Source organism: Serinus canaria, chromosome 8 (genome assembly GCF_022539315.1).
Source record: "Serinus canaria isolate serCan28SL12 chromosome 8, serCan2020, whole genome shotgun sequence".
NCBI classification, from domain to species: Eukaryota; Metazoa; Chordata; class Aves; order Passeriformes; family Fringillidae; genus Serinus; species Serinus canaria.
Window position 1 is genome coordinate 9,677,878 of NC_066322.1, and position 12,953 is coordinate 9,690,830.

Below are 12,953 nucleotides of genomic sequence, written 5' to 3' on the forward strand. Positions count from 1 at the left end.
TAAAATGCAACTCATCATTTCAATCATCCTTGGCTATCTACCCCCACTGCTGTGTAAGGTGTGGGAGACACCAGAGCCTTCATTGGTGTATCCCAGCCCCTCACAGGCCTTGACACTTTATCCCAGGCTCCAGAGACAATTGTTATTCCTAATTGCAGGAGGTAAGATGAAGAGCCTAGGGGCATGGGACACTGCACCTGAGCTCCACCTGAATAGGTGTCCAGCTCCTGGAGGGCAATTTAGATTCACCACCTCCCCCACAGTACCCTGAGGACACCCACTTAGAGCACACCAGCTTTGTGTCATGCTCTGAGGCCACATGCTTGGGTTTTTTAGGCACTGGGCTTTCAGTTGCGTGTTTTTATTATTTTGGCTTTAGATCCTTTATTTGCAGTCCTTCCCTGACAAGCTGCTTTTGCATTTTAAAGGGAAGGCTCTTTCAGTACAGTGCATTAACAGTGCTGGGGCAGGGACTGGCACATTAATGTGTCCGCTGGGGCTGTGCAAAGCTCCTGGGAACAGGCAAAGGAATGACCTTGCAGAAATTGCCCCTCCAACAAATTTGCTCCACAGGAGGGTCAGGTTTAAATTAAAAAAAAAAAGAAAATAAAAGAAAATAAAACACAAAAAAACTTGTGTTTTTAAGCTGCCAGGGCTGAGTTGAGATTGCTGAGAGGATCTCACACTGCCTTGGTGATGGGCCCCTGGTGCTGAGCAGCCCTTTTCCCCCCCAGCATCCAAAGAGTTTCGGGTAGACAGTGCTTTGTAGGGCCAGGGTGGATTACTGATCTTTGATTTTATGTCTAATCTCCATGTTAGATGTTGATGGTTCCTTGCCTTGACCTAGGTGTACACCTGTCAGTAGCAGCTGTGACTTCCGTAGGGCCTCTCTTGTTTATTAGTGACACATACATGTGAAAACTCTCATTAGAGAAATCTCCTGGTGTTTAGTCAGTTGTTTAGGCTTTCACCATGTGTGTGGGATACTGTCGGAGAGACGCTGGAGTTCAGCAAATCTCTGTTTGAGTTCTCCAGAATCTGCTTTTCTCATTTGTTTTAAAGTTGCAGATTTGAAAAATGCAAGGTCTGAAGCTCTGCTGCAAAACTCAATTGCTCTTCTTTTCTTCCCTCTCTCTTTTCAGCCAAACATGTTAATGAAGTCATTGTGGGCACCGAACAGCTGATGGAGATATAACCCGAGTAGCTTTTAAAGATGATTTTATGGAAGCCAGCAGCAGAACCAGATGTTCAAGCATCGTAAGATCATCCGTACAGATCAGTACTGGCATGGTTTACCCTGTCATTGCTCCTTTCCTGTTCAGCTTATATTTATGTCTTAATAAAGGAGTATTTGCAGAGCGGAGTGTCCGTGGGCCCCTCCCCCCTCATTGGGATGCGCGCGGGTTGGTGCCGGGTTATATCGGCTCCTGCGCCTGGCCAGCGCACTGTACTTTTCCAGCAGAAGGGAGAGCGGGGACCACACAGACTGTGCCCACTCCAAAGAATGACTTAGCCGCCCTCCCTGCGGTGTAAATCACGTCCCTGCAGTCCTGCACCACCGTCCCTGAGCCTGGGAGAAACTGCTCAGGATGCTGCTTGTGCATCTCATCAGCACAGCAGGCAGACAGTGAGAACAGCGGCCATGCCGGCTGCTCTTTGCAGCCCGGCAGCTTCGCCGACCTCCTCCTCCTCCTCCTCGCTGTCTCTCATGATGCTGCCCCACTGCACAGAAGTGTTTAATCTCTGCCTCTTCTCCTCTGTAATGCAGTCAAAGAGTTTGGCACCCATTTCCATCAGGGCTGAGTTTGGTCTGATACTTTGAAATTCTGCCCAAGAGCAAGTATGTGAGAACTGGTGGAGCTGAAGGAAGCGTGAGGTATAAACAGTGGGTACTCCTTGCCTTATTTTGATTATTCTTCCTGTCAGTCCACTGTTCCTAAACCCAGACAAGAGGTCTCTCCCCACACTTGGTTGATCTGTGGATGACTGTACCTGTGTCTCTGAGATGAGTCGCTCGTGTTAATGTGAAACGCACAGCCTTGTGGTCAGGGCCTGTGCCAGGATTGTAAAGCACCTGGATGGGATTGAAACACAAGCTGTTCTTTAATGTTTATAAATTGGACACAAGTTCCTAGCTAAAAGCTGTTTATTAGAATGTAGTACGATTGAACGGGACATTTATCTGCCCCTGGCAGTTTGACATCCAGAGGTGCTTACAGCAACTGGCAGGGATGGTATTTCATTAACTGAAGTGATAAATGTTAAATGTGTGCTTCATGAGCATCTGTGACCCCAAGGAGAGTTACCATTTCCTAGTTATTTTGACAGGAGAGAGATTATAATCCAGACATTCCCTGAGTTTCATAAACAAAATCCTTCTTCTAAAGGACCAGATTGGAATGGAAACTATGGGTAAGGACGAGCTTCAAGGTCTGTGACAAGCTGCAGAGAAGAAATGCACTGCAGTTCAGCTCCAGCTTTGTGCTGGAGGTTTTGTCTCGTGTATGTGTGCAAACATGTTCCTAAGGTAAGAAGCCTTTCTCATCCAAGGATCACAGAGGTTTTACAGAGGTTAATTAAAGAGAGTTCTTGTCTCTGTGTGCGGCAAGGGAGAGAGGCTCCATTTTGGGTGTGTAGAAACAGAAGCAGAGTGGAGTGTAATTACCTGGCTTTGCATTTTACCAGAAGGCTGGCAAAGCCTTGAGAGGTTTACAGGGACTTTGACTCACAATCCTTTTGCTGAAACACAAAGCCTTCTCCCCTTCTGTTTTTAGGATACATCTTCTGAAAAGTCTGCATTGCCTTGTTTAGCAGCTACAGCTTTACCTCCTTGTGCCTTAATTATATGTTAAAGTCTCAGTCCTTTTGTTTAGCTAATTTAAGAAGAGGGTGGGGGGCTCTTTACTGTGTCGGTTAGAATTTAGCATTAATTTAGTGTTCTCTGACACTTGAAAACCTGGCTAGGATTTGAGGCATTTTCTTTTCCTTTTCGCCTTTTACGACCTGCAGGTGTTTGGTGTGAGATAAAAGTAGATCCCAAAGTGAGATTTCACAGCACAAATTATCAAAGTGAAGATTCCCTCTTGATGTAGTCTACGTGTGTGGCAGTAATTATGAAAAATAGTTCAGGATAATAGGGCCTTCAGGAATCCCAAGAGAGGCACTGGGAGGTTAACCCTTCCTCATCTAACCTGGCCTCCACACTGCTGTCATCATCAGGTGAGCATGTGATGGGTTGGGCCAGGCAACTTCACAAACCGGGTGATGTTGGAGTCATTGAGAAAATTGGGGAGGCGACTGAGGACATCAAGTTCTGTTCCCAGGTAGTTTTGGATGTGACTGTTTGGTCCCAGTTTACAGAGACATTCTGGAAGGTGTTACTGGTACAGGCTGCTCACCAACTTTTAGGAATGGGGCACCTCTCAGACACAAATAAGCTGCTCTGTCACACCCAGACAGCTGAGCATTACAGCTCTTGCCCATCACAGTATTACTGGTGTCAAAGTGGTGCTATATAGGCAACATTTATCTGAAGGAGAAATTAAAGTTCTCCAGCTCTGCAGGTGCATGCTCTTTCTGGGCAGACTTGTCCTGAACACTTCTTTGGCAGATGTAACACCAGGGTTGCTGTGAAAAGGTTCTTGCAGTGGCTTGTCACATGCTGGATCTGCATGGGGTAAAGCAGAGGTTTACCTGATGTCCTGATGGCCAGCAGGACCACTGGCTTGTGGTCTTTCCTGAGTGGTGTCTTGCCAGCTGCTCCCGAAAGGCTTTTCCTGTCATCAGGGCAGGAGGGTTGGTGTGTGTGTACACCTGGCCACACTTCTTCCTGTGGGTCCTGCCCTGTTGGCACACCGAGGCAGGGGCACCTGAAGCTCTGACCTCTCACTCTGGCTCTTATGAGAGCTGGGTGCAACTGGCAGCAGCTCTGCAGCCAGGTGCTTGCCAAGATTTTTGCAGCCAAGCCCATTTGTAAGACAGATTTGGGAAGAGCAGTTGTTGGGCAGTTGCAGACATCCAGAGCTGTGGCTCACTTCCCTCAGCAGTTTGTGTTTGCTTTTGTAGGTGGCTGTTGGGATCTCTCAAGAAGCAGCAGCTCATCTGATCCCTTCTGCAGTCAAACCAAAGCAGATGGCTCCCATCTTCCTGGCAGCAATGGAAGAGAGCCACATGAGGTGAAGGCAAACAGGCAGCCATTCCCAGGGATGGTGGGCTTCCCATACCCATGGTGTTGAAATGGACACAAAAACTTTGCACCTAGCTCTGATCTTGCTTTTAGGACAGTTTTTTGGCTTTTGTGCAGGAAGAGGAGAGCAGAGCCTGAGCAGTCATATGGTCTCAGGTACAGAGGTCTGGCTCCCCTGCACACACGGTGTCGCCTGTCCAGGTAACACTGTGTGTGCAGCCCTAGCAATAGCACTCTCCAGAACCTCTCAGGGTTGGGATCACAAGGACTTGACAGTCTTTTACTGCCATCAGTCTCCAAGGTTGATTGTGCAGAGCCATGCTCCTGCTGGCTTCCTTGCTTATTTCTGCACCCTACTGTCCTTCCTCTGGCTGCCTGGGAAGAGTGCTTTTCACCATGCCCCTGGCCACCCTTTGGACTTCGCTGGTCCAGAGATGAGAATTTTCCTAATAAAACCCCACAGGTCTGGGGAACACCATTGTTTTCCAGAGGTGCCTTACTGCCTTCACGCTGGCCCAAGTCCCCAGTGAGGGCCAATAGTGGCTGCTGTGGTCCTTGCCCAAGGCAGAGTGAAATCAAGCCCCACGTGGGGCTCGCAGAGGAGCCGCCTGTGCCGGCAGCAGTGGTGTGACAGACGCATGTTGCACAGTGTGTGGTGTAATCCAGCCCCGGGACACCGCAGTGCTGCCTTCCCGTCACACACAGCCACTCCTGTGGCCTTTGGTTATCTGTTTTAAAGGATTGATTATTGCAGTGGGCAGTTGGGGCTGGGGCCTTCGGCATTGCAGGCTGCCCACTGTGCCCTGACCTGGCCCATCCCAGAGCCATGGGGGAGCGCAGAGCACGGGGCCCTTCTCATTGGCCACCTGCAGAGTTAATTTGGGGATGTGGAGATTCCCTCACGAAATGGGGGGTGCCTTCCCAGCACCCCCCCACCCCCTGCCCCAGCACCTCTGCAGCAGCCTGCCCACCGAGGCTCACTCCCTCTCAGGCAGGAGGCTGATTTCTGGATCCTGTCGGTTTTCACTCCATCTCCCAGGAGCCAAGGTCCACAGCCGCGCCTGTGCCTCCCAGACGGGCCGGCAGACGGGAACTTCCTTCCAGGTCCTATAGACAGACATTTTATATACGTTAAAATACGTGTGTATATAAATATGGAAAGCAAGAGCTTGGGAGAGTTTGAGTCTAAATAAACTTGTATGTTTTAGGCTTTTAAAATGCTAATGTTGAATTTCAGGGGATGGGGGACGGCAAGGGGATTGTTGGACTGAGGACCAAGACAGCTGATGAGCTTGGATCAGTGCCTTTACAATTCAAGGAAAAATGGGATAGTTTGGGAAGGAAAAAGGGATTTTCTTGTTTTTGTTTTTAGTAGAAAATAAAAGAAGCTGCCTTCTTATTTGCCTCCCTCCCCCAGGGTTGGAGCAGCAAGCGACTGGTGTTGTATGCATAAGCTATTCCTTTGTGCAACATCTAAATGGTTAATTGTGTTTGAGGAAGATGTACGGGCGAATGGAGGGACCACCCAGCAAGAGACAGACAAGAAAGAGCGATCTCTGAAATGTTTAACCAGAGAGAGAGCAAAGTTGTTTAAAAATATTTAATTTACAACATTCCACACTGCTGATTATAAATCGGCCGTCCAAAAACACTGCTGCGTGCGGGGAGGGATCCAGGCAGCATGAAACAAATTCTTGTGATTGTTTTTCCTATCTTCCTCCCTCCTTTCCTTGGGGAGTTTAACCCTGTGGCAGGATGCAGGTTGCCCCAGGCAGGGAAGGCAGCGCTGTTCCCCAGGACTGTGGTCTCCAGTGCGAACACCTGCACCTGGGGCCGGGGTGCAGCCGCCTGCTGGCACTGGGAGAGTTGGAGGGGATGGTGAGGAGCAACCAACCGGCTACACTGGCAGCGGTGACAGGTGGGATGGTCAGTGGGTAATGGCCTCACAGCCCCTTCCCTCTGATCTCCACCCCAGCACCAGGGTCCCCCAAAGCATCCAGCTGTCTTCCCAGACAAGGAAAGCCATGAATCCCCTGGTGATAGGTTGAGAGACTTGAGGAGGCAAACTTGGCCAATCTGTGCCATCTTTGAGATGCTGCTCACCATGGTGATGATGGTGCCTGCTCTTTGGGTTGGCAACTCAGCTGTGTCACCCAGCCATTTCCAGTGGTGCCAGGAAGGACCCAGGCCCTCACAGGGTCATTGAGCAACAGCAACATCTTCCCCTGCTTGGGCCTTTCTCCAAAGGGGGTGGTTGGTGTCGGATGCCGTGAAGAAGGGATTTGGCCGCGCTCTGCTTGCAGCCACTGCTGATCCACAGCTGGCTGTGACACACCCTGCCACCCCAGCCACGCTCCCTCTGTGCAAGGGGCTGGGACTGCTCTCTGAGGAGTCCAGTCTGCTCTGGATGGTGGCCAGACCATCCACCCCATCACCTGGGGTTCTCTCTTCAATGCTCTCATCATGATGTCCTTTCCAGTCTTCATAGCCCCTATTCTTCCTGTAGCAAGAGACTTCTGGGAGAGGAGGCTCCTGGGAGTGGCCCTGGGAGACCAGGCAGTGTGGACCGTGGTGGAGGTCTGCCCCTTATTCCTCAGCCCTGCCATGATCCATCCTCATGGATGTTGCCTGTGGGGTTGGAGAGCCACCGTGGCATTAGGGTGTGGGAGGAGACCCCAGCTTCCCACAGTAGGGTGAAGGGGAAGGGATGAGAGGCAGAGCCCCTGGCTGGTGACCCACTCCACAGAAAGGATCGGAGTGGAGCTGAGGGGCAGGAGGGATGCAAGAGGAACCAGGATCCAAAAGCAGTGGCTGCTCTCACTATAGATCCCTCCTTGGCATCCTCTTGTAGATCCCACCTTGGAGAACAAAATCCAGGGTGCTTTCACACGCCTGTTGCCCCAGGATCCCTGGCCACGAAGCTCAGGGGACCAGTCAGCAGAGAGAGAAGGGGTCTTGCGTGTTCCTGGCAAGAAGGGGGCACGGGGAGAACTGCAGGGCCTTTTGCGGGGGATTGCCACACATTTCCTAACCCCTCATCAGCCAGGAAGCCCCACTGGCCACCTGGACACTTCCTCGCGTGCAGTAAGGGCCTGTGACAGCCCAAGGAGCCGGGGTGGGTTTGGCTGCTTGCCCCGGTGGCGAGCTCGGCTCTCAGTGGCTGCACCGCTCCGGGCCCTGCCAGCCCCAGCCGGTGCCGGGAGCGAGAGCGGAGACAAAAGAGCTTGTGTCCGCCTGCCAGCAGCCGGCCCCGCCGAGCGGCCGCCCGCCCAATTAAACCGTGCCCGCTTCCCATGCGGCAGGGGCGCCCGGCGGGCTCGCTGGCCCCCTCCCACCACCCACCGGCCCTAGGGGACCACCACCCTGTGGGGCCTCCCCTGCCTCCCTGCAGGCGCCAGCGCTTCCGCAGCCCTCGTCCAGTATGAACACGCTCCCTTGGTCCCCCAGCGAGGGCAACTCCACCGGCTCATGATCGGGATGGCTCTCCCCAACCCCAAACATATCCCGTTCCCCCAGCTTTTCTCGCACCTCGGGGCTCGCAGCACTCACCAGTCCAAGCAATGGAGTGCTGAGCATCCCTCCCTGCTCCTGCTGCCCCCAAGGAAGGGTTGGATCAGGATGAGACCTGGCAGCAGCAAACTCTGCCGCGGCGGGAGCATCCCCTCATCCCGTCCCGACCCACAGGGCCGGTGTCACATCCACTTAGTTGGCTCCGAAAATCCCTTGCCCTGACACCTTGTTAAATACCCACCAGGGGTCACAGTTCCTGGGATTCTTTTTCCTGCTTTTCCTTTACCCGCTGAGACGTTTCGGTTGGCAGGAGCTCTCCCCCCGCTATTAGGTATCTTTCGGGGAACAAGAAACCTAGATCACTTACAAATTAATTTGGAGTTAAACCTACAGAAAATGAGAAACATGCTGCTTTGCAGGAGAGAGTGCTTGGCCAGCGATCAAGAAAAATACATCCAAACCGCCCGATGCGACGGCTCGGCCGCGGCCGGGGATGGGGGCTGCGCGCTCAAGGTAGCCGGCAGCTGTATTCGGGTGCACCTTAATGGAGCTGAGGCCTTCCCTCCCAGTTAAAAGGGAGAAAAAGGGACTATCAACTTCCCAGCCTGTGGGGGAACGTGGGGAAGGCTGGCATAGGGTGCAGCACCGCAGCACGGGGGGTCTGCCTGCTCCAGCACCTTTGCCAGCACGATGAGGACCAGCCACCCCATGCTATAGGGAGACCTTTGCGCCAGCGTTTCCCCATCACTGCATCCCTGGGGCCACAGCAGCTTGTTCCAAGGCTCGCTCCCGAGAAGGGGTGGGATGCCATGTCCCCTCATCCCACGGCGCCTTGTGTCAGCCCTGTGGCCAGCAAGGTGCCGTAGGCCAAGGGAATGCGGAGTGATGCAAAGGATCCCGAACCCTTTGGCAAGCGGGTGGGAGCAGCCCCCTGTGCCAGGCGCTCCCGGAGGGTCACGGGTGCGCGTTTGGCCGCCACCGCGCATTGTGTCTGCTGCGCGAGCGGCTGCGCCGGGAGGGGGCCGTGCGGGGGAGGCCGGGGCGGCGGAAGAGCAGTGATAAGATAAAAGGTCTGCTTTCCCATGCCGAGGAGCCGGGGGGGGGGAACGCGGGGCGAGCGGCGAGGCCACCCAGGTTTCAAGCACTCGGCCTCGGCGCCTGACCCCGGCACATTCAGAGAGCACTTCCTAAATTTGTCTCCTGTGTTCCTGACTCACAAGCAATTTCCTCACCCATAAAACGGCGTCGGCATGAAAGGACTGGCCGGGACACCAATTACTTGTCACCGTTTTACCACCCCGCTGCTCACCAGTTTGCAGCCCCCGGCAGTGCCTGGCCAGGATCTTCCCACTCCTCATGGAGCCCCTCTGCCCAGGGGGACACGGCAGCCGGGGTGCCCTGTGCCGGAAGGTTCAGCACAGCAGAGGGATCCCCAATGCCCGGCACCTGACAATGCCCCCAGGCAGAACCACGGAGCGTCTCCAGTGCTCCTGGGCATCCTGAAGGAATCACCCAGCCCAGCCTGCAATCAGGGGGACATTAACCATCCCCGGGCCCCTCAGCACTGTACTGCTGTCATCCCTCTGCTGGCGTTGGTATTAAAGATGCTTCTATGTGTCTGCATAGGAGGAAGCAAGGCTCCATTATCACAACTGTGGTGGCACCATCAGCACAGCCAATGGCCCTGACACAAAGCCCATGGATTCACGCTGCCATAAGGCATTGCCATTCGGGTGTCTCTGTGCCCTGCCTTGTCCCTGCTCCCTGTGCCTCTATGCCACCTCAGCTTCCTGTCCCTGGTCCCCAGCTGCTCCCGTGCTCAGGGTGTGGAGGGGGACAGACTGGTGCAGAAGGGCACGGAGCTGCAGAGGTCTTTGGAAGGGCTTGAGCACAGCCAGGACTCCTGGGGAGCCCTCATCTGCCTCCTGGGAGTGGGGAGATGTTGTACAGCTGAGCCAGCAGCAGGACCTTCCCCGGCAGCAGTTACCCACTGTCCCCATGGAAAATCGCTCCAGCTCCATGCTGGCACGGGGCAAGGTTTGCCCAGGGCCTGGCGAGCACCACCGCGGCTGCTAAACGGGTTTTATGGTGGGATTTAGAGACTTTTCTGCTGGGTAATTGATTTGCCCAGGCAGTAAAAGATCAAGGCAGGGGCTCAGATGGTGGCTCTCCACATCTGCCCACCAAGCAGGCCAGGGCACGGGTGGCTCAGGGCACGCTGAGGGCTGGCAATCCCCAGTGCCACGATGCACAGCGTGGGGTGCCACGGCCCCACAGTGATGGCACGGGTGCTGCGGGTCCGTCCAGGAGCTCCCTTGCAGCACAGCCCCGCTCCTGCATCCTTGCATCCCCCTCCCCAACCCCACCACAAAACAGCCCCCAAAGGAGACAAAAGGGGCTGTTTGGGGACCTGCCACCTGCTAGTCCCCATCCTACAATACCGCAGTAAAGAGGCACCAAACAAAGGCCTTAAAATCCTAAAGGGGCCCATTCATTAGGGTGACAAAGGGGGAAAGAACTACATTATCATAATTAATCCCGGTGCTGGCGGTGGGTGGCAGGGCTCTCTGTCTTCCAAGGTGGTGTGGGGACGGCCGGTGTCACCACGTCCACACACTATTGTGCACCGTGGCCTTGCGGGGCTTAGGCGGGTTTTAAGCTCTGTAAACACCACAGGACCCCCGCCACGGCTACCAGGGATGTCGTCCTTCCCCCCGGCCCCTCCCCAGCCCCGGCTGTTTGTCTTCTTGCTGCAGACCCCCCTAAAATCCCAGGGCTGGGATGGGTCCTCTATGCCCCCTCGGTGCACCTGCTCCCAAGACCACTGGGGAGTGGGGAAGAGCTTGGAGCCCCAGGTCCTTCTGGTGGTGCTGGGATGGGGGTTTGCTGTCTGTATTCCGTGTTGTATTTCCCATGGTGAGTTACTCCAGGTGTGATGTGCCGGGGACTGCTCAGGCTTTCCCTGGCCTCGGAAATGGGGCTTTATCTCTTCCCTATCTTATCCTTATCTGGGGGGATGAGGTGGACTCTGACCTGTGGACCAGCTGTTGGTTGTTCCCTGCTGTTTGGGAGCACAGGGAAACTGAGGCACGGCGTGGCACCCAGAGATGCATGGGCATTTTAAGGGATGTTAACACCCTGTATCCAATCCCCTCTGCTGGATTCTGCTTCCCTTCTCCATCCCTTGCGACACATCATGCCCTGGGACACACACGGTACTGGATGAGGAAGCAATGGGGCCGGGAACACACTGACACTCCTTGCCCATCTGTGGGGCCTTCCCTGTGCCCCCAGCTCTCTGTCCACCTCGACGGGGTCCCAGTGCTGGGTGCTGTGCAGCCCAGGGGTCTTTGAGAGCCTGTGCCTGGCTTGGGCCGTGGCCAGCGGGCTGTGCCGGTGGTTGGGAGAGCACCATCTGGTTTCCAGCTAACTAACGCCCGGCGCTGGCTCCCGGCAGAGGAGTTGCTGCTGCGGCGGCGGCTGTTTACAGCGTGCTGAGGCTCTGGCATGTCCCTGCCAAGTCCCCTCTGCTTCTCCCCCCGGCCGTGGAGCTCTGGGGCTGCATGGTGGCCATGCAAAGCTCAGTTCCACGCCCCAGCCTCTGCCCAGTCTCTGCTTGCCCGGAGGATGCTGCTGCCCGCCGCGGCTGTTGTCCTGGGCTGCCCTTCCTGAGGAGCGCTCGCTGTGGCGGGGCTCCTGCCACGGGGATTTTCACATCTCCTTTGCTCAATGGGGTGGGACACGCAGTGTGGGGACAGGGTGTACTCCCCGGACACTCCATCCTCTCTGTGGGTACTCTGTGGGTGCGGTGCCCTGCCCTTCCCAGCTCCCACCGCATCCTGCCAGCTCACCCCGGCATCTCTCTGCAGCAGGGCCGAGGGGCGAGGGTGGGCAGAGCCCCGGGTAGCCCCCGTGCGGGGCTCCCGCAGCCTCCAGTGCCACAGAGACACTGCGCAGGGTGGGGGCTGTGCAGAGCCATTTGCCTTTAATTGAATTTATTTGTTACAACCCCAAACAATGTAAAGCAGGCTTCTCCCAGGCTCCAGCTGCCTGCCTGCCCATTAAAATACCATCTAGAACAGCAAATCCCCCCTCCCGCCTTGATATAAAACAGCCGGTCAGCAAGAAGCGGCAGAAGAAGTCTCCCTGCATGTGAGCCGAGCCCCTGCTCCCCATCCTGCTCCCCCAAGGCCTGCAGGGCTCCCAGTCCCCTTTCAGGTGGCTCCAGGAGGGATAAGTACCCTGCAGGGAGACTCAAAGCTCATCTCTGTGGCGTCAGGGCAGAGCAGGCTGAGCCCTGTCCTGCCATTTTCCAGTTGGTTTTTCAATCCTCAGTGGCGTGGCAGGATCTGGCCCTGTCACTGGTATTGTCACTCCTGCTGCAAATCTTGGGATCCCCAAACAAGCTGCCCTTCTGCCGAGCCCCAGGGCCTCTTGCTTGGGGTGCAAGTCATCACGCTATGATGGTGCTGCTGGGGCACATGGGTCTTGGGGGACAGCTGGTTCCTGGGGACCACACTGGCAGTGGGAGGGCAGTGGAACAGGGGTGCATGGTGTGGAGCAGGCAGAGGTGCCAGGGGTGATCCTGTCCTGCATGGTGCTCCTGTGGCACAGCACCCTTGTGCCAGTGTGTGTGAGCCAGGATGAGGTTATGGAAGCTGGTCCTGTAGCACTGGGTGCCCATGTCCTAGGGAAACACTTGGTACCCTGGGATGGGGCAGAGACAGCTCACCCCCAGGCCCTGGCAGACACTGAACATGTCTCCATGGGCTATTCCATGACTTTTCCAAGGACATTGATGACATTTCCCAGGGTGCAGGGCAGGGTCGGAGAGCCCCAGGTGGAAACCAATGGTGACAGAAAGGGAGCCAATGGAGAACGTGGGGAGGGGGAACAGTCCCTGCTGGAAAGAAGGACGACAACTTACGTTTTAAATATTAAGCTGACAAAAAGCTGCAGCTGCCCAGCGGTAGTGCGGGTCCACCAGGGAGGGGAATGGTGGAGCTGTTAATAGCAATCAGGCTGCAGAAGTGCTGAATAGCCGTTTCCCTTCTGTATTTGGGGACACGCCAGATGCTACAGGCCTATCGCTGGACGAGGGAGAAACCCTTTACATGCCACTGGGGCCCAGGAGAGCCCGGCAGCAGCAGGCTGGGCTGGTGGGGGCTGTGACTGGGGGGCATGGAGAAACTGCCCCAGGCACTCCGTTTATTTATTGGGGTGTCCCCCGCTTTTGGCAAAGGAAACTCCAGATTGA

General features: G+C 55.3%; 1 protein-coding gene across 1 annotated transcript in view; it reads left to right on the forward strand.

The window, feature by feature from the left end:
• EIF2B3 (eukaryotic translation initiation factor 2B subunit gamma) overlaps positions 1–1,358 on the forward strand; it is a 105,121-nt gene extending 103,763 nt beyond the window's left edge. Inside the window, exon 11 of the mRNA XM_009088668.4 lies at positions 1,143–1,358. Within this exon, the coding sequence (XP_009086916.1) occupies positions 1,143–1,195 (53 nt within the window). The 3' untranslated portion in view covers positions 1,196–1,358. The remainder of the gene's footprint in view (positions 1–1,142) is intronic.
• The last annotated feature ends 11,595 nt before the right edge of the window (positions 1,359–12,953 follow it).